The sequence below is a fragment of the Colobus angolensis genome, unplaced genomic scaffold (assembly GCF_000951035.1).
Source record: "Colobus angolensis palliatus isolate OR3802 unplaced genomic scaffold, Cang.pa_1.0 Scaffold126, whole genome shotgun sequence".
Classification (NCBI taxonomy): domain Eukaryota; kingdom Metazoa; phylum Chordata; class Mammalia; order Primates; family Cercopithecidae; genus Colobus; species Colobus angolensis.
In genome coordinates this window covers 8473795-8479603 of record NW_012113808.1, presented here as the reverse complement: position 1 = coordinate 8479603, position 5809 = coordinate 8473795, and the positions used below count along the sequence as shown (strand labels likewise).

Below are 5809 nucleotides of genomic sequence, written 5' to 3'. Positions count from 1 at the left end.
TTAACAAAGTGACTGAAACAAGGCTTAGTAAGACTAAATTACTTTTCCAAGCTGGCAAATGATGGTGTTGGGATTTTGAACCCAGATCTGTGTTCTGCCACAGCCTGAGCTTATTATCACCAGTGAGTGGGTAATCACATTGACATTTATCAGCAACACTTCAGAACAAATCACATTATAGGCTGAAGTATCAATAGGAGAGTACTGAACAAATGCTTTTTGCCTTCTACTACTCTCACGCTCTCTGTTTCTACAGTTATGGTTCTCACTTGGTCACAGCTAATGCTGCTTCATAACCTCCAGGAGACTTTTCCTAAGTCAGTCCACAAAGTAAGTCATCATTATTGTACGGGTTTAAAACAAGTTCCCATTTCCTCACTCCTGGCAATGAAATATCAAATGCTCTCAACAAAGTTTTTCAATTAGAAGAGAGGAAGGAGGAGAACACTAATCTATGAAGTAGTATAAGGGACTGAAATAACCTTGCTCTCCCATTAGACTGTAAAGGAGGAATTTTTGTCTGCTCTGCTGTATGCAAGGCTCCTAGGATTAGTACCTGGCATACAGCAAGAGCTCAAGAAATATCTGTTAAATGAATGAATGAGTTTTTTCCTGGAAGCATAGAAAAATAGTTAAAGCTTGGAATGTAGTAATGGCAGAAACTGAAGATAAGAATCATTAAGTTCCTACTAAGAACTTTTATCTCCATGAGACTAAAAATTTCTGCAGAGAAAAGGGGCCCAGACAAACACTATCTTCTTAACATTTCTGCCTAAGCACCAACATATGATATCAGGTTTCCTTGTTTTGAGATGGAGTCTCACTCTGAAGCCCAGGTTGGAGCGCAGTGGCGCGATCTTGGCTCACTGCAACTCTGCCTCCTGGGTTCAAGCAATTCTCCTGCCTCAGCCTCCCGAGTCTCCAACTCCTGACCTCAGGTGATCTGCCTGCCTCAGCCTCCCAAAGTGCTGGGATTACAGGTGTGAGCCATTGCGCCTGGATGACACAGGGTTTCCAATAGCTACTTTTAATATAAATATTTCAGGGTACACTAAAATAAATACATTCTATGTAATAGTCTGTGATATTTAAAGACATTCAACCTAAACCAAATTTGCTTTATTTTATTTATTGTTTTTTTGAGACGGAGACTTTCTCTGTTGTCCAGGCTGGAGTGCAGTGGTGTGATCTCAGATCACTGCAACCTCCACCTCCTGGGTTCAAGTGATTCTCCTGCCTCAGCCTCCCGAGTAGCTGGTACTACAGGTGCCCACCACCGTGCTGAAAATTGAAGTTGTATCTGAATGATGTACTGAAATCATAACACATGGGTCATTTTGAAAAATGACATCCACCTTGCTGTCTGCTGCAGATCCTATCAACATCATTTTTAATCCAAAATGTGAAAATTAAGCCACAGTCTTCATTTAAGTTAAAGAATAAGCAAATAAACAGGTCTATTAAAAATGCTTTGCTAAAATAAAGCCTTAAGAATACGCTAATATTTTGTGAATTTTATAATAGATATTCAATAAGATATATGCTAGATCTAAGTGAAATTGTACATGACATCATGCTAAGGCTCAGTGTTATTCTTTTTTGAGGTGGAGTCTCGCTCTGTCACGCAGGCTGGAGTGCAGTGGTGCGATTTCAGCTCACTGCAAGCTCCACCTCCCGGGTTCACACTATTCTCCTGCATCAGACTCCCGAGTAGCTGGAACTACAGGAGCCCGCCACCACGCCCGGCTAATTTTTTGTATTTTCAGTAGAGACAGGGTTTCACCATGTTAGCCAGGATGGTCTTGATCTCCTGACCTTGTGATGTACCCGCCTCGGCTTCCCAAAGTGCTGGGATTATAGGCATGAGCTACTGTGCCCAGCCAGGCTCAGTGTTATTCAAAGTGAGTCATATTTTTGTACGATTTTAAGAATGCAAGAAAAACATTAATTTTAAACAAAAATAATAATACTCACAATCTTCACACTCAGGCTTGAAACTCCATGATCATGAAGTTCATCCTCAAAAAGAAGAACTTCTTCAAAAAACTTAATCTGTTCTCTGGCTTTCAATTTTTCTGTATCTATATGATCTGTTGTAGGTACAACCTGAAAGAAAAAATTTTAAGGAGGAGCACATTAAAAAAAAAAGTTGAGTAGCTACAGAGACACAGGAAAGTAGTTTTCTTTTTTGTTTTTTGTTTTTTCAATCAGTCTTTTCTGCATAGCCAGAGCACACAGTTCTAAATTTGGGTGTCATCTGTAGATATAAAAGATCAGAATATGGCTTGATTCTGAAAAACTGAAGATATTACAGATGTCCAATACTATAGCTTCACAAAAAAAAGCAGTAAAAATTTATCATTTTTAATGCAAATCATATTAAAATCAACTTCTGTTGTGACTATGAGAAAATTAATCACCTAAAAATCAGTCAGTGTGATGAACTACTACTATCATAGAAGGTCATAGAACTTTTGTGCTGTGAAAGCCACTTTTAGGACATTCATATGGAACTTAAAAAATATTTTTTCATTAGAATGTTAGATATTTGCTCAGCCTAACTCCCCAAAACCTACAGCAAAATAAAGTGCTTTAAATAAAGAGGTGAACAAGAACTTGTAGAGAAATTCTAAGGGAAACTCCTAGCATTGCAAAGATGTTTTGAATGAAGTTGGCAATTTTTCAATGAATTATTTTGTAGCTCTAAGACATGCACACACATAATCCAACAAAAATATCAACAATCCTAAGGCAGATAATATCAGTAGCTCATTAAACTCAATGTCTCCTGAGCAGCACCCAAGTATGAATTGTGATACCATTTTCTACCACATCTAATTTCACTACAAAATGCTCAGCTGTTTTATACTTTGACAGGTTTACCATAAACAAACACAACAATGCTTGTCAAACCATAGATATTTAGTAAATGTGGCTTTACTTAATAGTCATGATTAGGTCATTCGTTTGACTCATGGACAAAATTAGCAGATGGAGACTAATTTGAGATAACTAGATAAGAATCAGAAGAAAATTACAAAGGATGTTTACAACACTGCACAGATTTTGGGAGGAAATCTAAGGGAACATTAAGTGATGTAGGGGGAAAAGATGCCATGAAAAGGAAGTGGCAGTTTGTATGATTTCCAGGAAGTAAAAAAATGTCCATAATTCTTCCATGGGTCACTTAGAGATAACACTTAGCCCTAAGCAGTTTTAGTTCCAACTGTGCACGGAGCAGGTAAAAGGCCACTCCTGAGGTGAAAATTGGGAGGGGAAGGGATTTGGAGTGTAGGGGCAGGGCATATAACCAGTCCCCTGCATCACAGGTGTAAGTTTATGATCTCGTTAAACAAAAGTCGGTCTGCCCACAAGGACTGCCTAAGGTTACACAACTTAAGTTAGTGTTAAATACACACACTTGTATATTCCATCCTTTTTATTTGATTTTAGTTCAAAGGAACACATCTTTAAATCCTCCTTATAGATACTCCTGAGTCCCTCCCCAAAATAATCATTATGTGAATTTTTTCATTAGTAAATTGCTTCATTAATGTTTCACGTATGCCTTCAGTAAGTGATTGATCAAAATGAATCTGTCAGTTTTTCCATTTACGTACTTGTTCTTATAAAATGTTTGAAAGAGAAAGTCAAAAAACGAAGCATGAATTAGGGATATCATATTTAACTTATTTATGCTAATGTTTCCTTTTGCAAGGCTAAGTATGTCTAAAACTTTATACTTTTCAGCTCTCTCTTCCTCAACTCCACATATCTCCTCTCTGAACCCAGGCATCTAAAAAAAAAAAACAAAAAAATAATAACCAGCTAAATATAAAACATATGGGCTGGGCGCAGTGGCTCACGCCTGTACTCCCAGCACTTTGGGAGGCAAGGCAGCAGGATCACTTGAGGTCAGGGGTTTGAGACCAGCCTAGCCAATGTGGTGAAATCTCGTCTTTACTAAAAATACAAAAATTAGCTGAACGTGGTAGCCAACACCTGTAATCCTAGCTACTCAGGAGGCTGAGGCAGGAGAATCGCTTGAACCTGCAGGGCAGAGGTTGCAGTGAGCTGAGATTACACCATCGCACTCCAGCCTGAGCGACAAGAGGGAAACTCTATCTCAAAAATATATATATATACATATATGGAACAGTATTGGCAGAATAAGTAATCTAGACAAACCCTCTTGCTGAAGACAATTTAAAAAGCTGGCTGAAAAAAACCAAAAACTTCCTAAAAGCATCCAATGGCCAAGGCAGTATGGAGTTACTGGGCTGAGATCTGGAAAAAGACTGGAGCCCAGAAAAGTAAGTCTGTACTTGGCTGGCCTTTGCCCTGAGGCACAGCACTGGCTAATCCAGAGAAGAAGCTGGGCCCTGCTAGCTTTTGATGCCATCGCTGCTCAGTGTTCACTAAGGGCAAGGACCCTGGAGAATTTCCTGCTTCCTCCCAAATCGGAGATGACACCCTAAAGAGCTATAGTAATTTCAGAGCATTTTTTTTTTTTTTTGAGACAGAGTCTCGCTCTGTTGCTCAGGCTGGAGTGCAGTGGCACCATTTCAGTTCACTGCAACCTCTGGCTTCTGGGTTCAACCAATTCTTGTGCCTCAGCCTCCCAAGTAGCGAGGATTACAGGTACGTGCCATGATGCTTGGCTAATTTTTTTGTGTTTTCAGTAGAGACAGGGTTTTGCCATGTTGGCCAGGCTGGTCTCGAACTCCTGACCTCAGGTGTTCCGCCTGCCTCGGCCTCCCAAAGTATTGGGATTCAGGTGTGAGCCACCGTGTCCAGCCTCAGAGCTTCTTATCTGCAGGCCCAGTACACCTCAAACTCTGGTTCTAGACCAAGGCAGGCAAACTAAGACCTGTAGGTCAAATCTGCCCTGTTACCTATTTTTATGGGCTGCAAGCTAATAATGGCTAAATAATTGGAGGAAAAAAATCAAAAGAAAAATACTTCATGACACATAGAAATTATATGAAATTCAAATTTCACTGTCCATAAAGTTTTATTAAAGCATAGCCACGCCCATTCATTTACATATTGCCTATGAGTGATGCAGACTATGACAGCACAGCTGAGTTGCTGCAACAGAGACCCTAAGGCCCAAAAAGCCTAAAATATTTACGTCTGACTCTTTCCAGAAGAAGTTTGCAGAGCTCTGTCCTTGACTATGAATATTCTCAAGCGCCTGTCAGAACTAAACAAAAATCCTCTCTGAAGAAAAACATCATCATCCTAGAACTGAAACAAAAATAAAGAGGCAAATTAGAAGCCTAGATGTCATAACCCAGAACCAACTGAAATAAAAGACACCAGGGATTCCAGAGATAATTGAAATTATTAGGCCTTAGTCCATTTGGGCTGCTATTTAATATAATAATATACCATAGATAATACATCTACTTTTATTCTTGGTATTGCAATATTAACTTAGGTTCCCTAATACTTGATATACTATATTATCATAGTAACAGCTGCCATTTATTGAGATCTCACTGTAAAACACACACCGTTTCGAGATAGGGTGTCGCTCTGTCGCCCAGGTTGGAGTGCAGTGGCACAATCACAGCTCACTGCAGCCTCGCCTTCCTAGGCTCAAGTGATTCTCCCATCTCAGCCTCCTGAGTAGCTGGGACTACAGACACGTGCCACCAGACCCAGCTAATTTTTCTATATTTTGTAGAGATGGGGTTTCACCATGTTGCCCAGGCTGGTCTCAAACTCCTGAGCTCAAGTGATCCATCTCAGCCTCCCAAAGTGCTGGGACTACAGGCATCAGCCACCACACCCAGCCTACGTA

The 5809-nt window shown here is 39.9% G+C and overlaps 1 protein-coding gene across 1 annotated transcript in view; it reads right to left on the bottom strand.

Annotated features, from left to right (window-relative positions):
- TIPRL (TOR signaling pathway regulator) overlaps nucleotides 1-5809 on the bottom strand; it is a 24416-nt gene that overhangs the window by 9881 nt on the left and 8726 nt on the right. The window contains exon 4 of the mRNA XM_011933414.1: nucleotides 1975-2106. Within this exon, the coding sequence (XP_011788804.1) occupies nucleotides 1975-2106 (132 nt within the window). The remainder of the gene's footprint in view (nucleotides 1-1974; nucleotides 2107-5809) is intronic.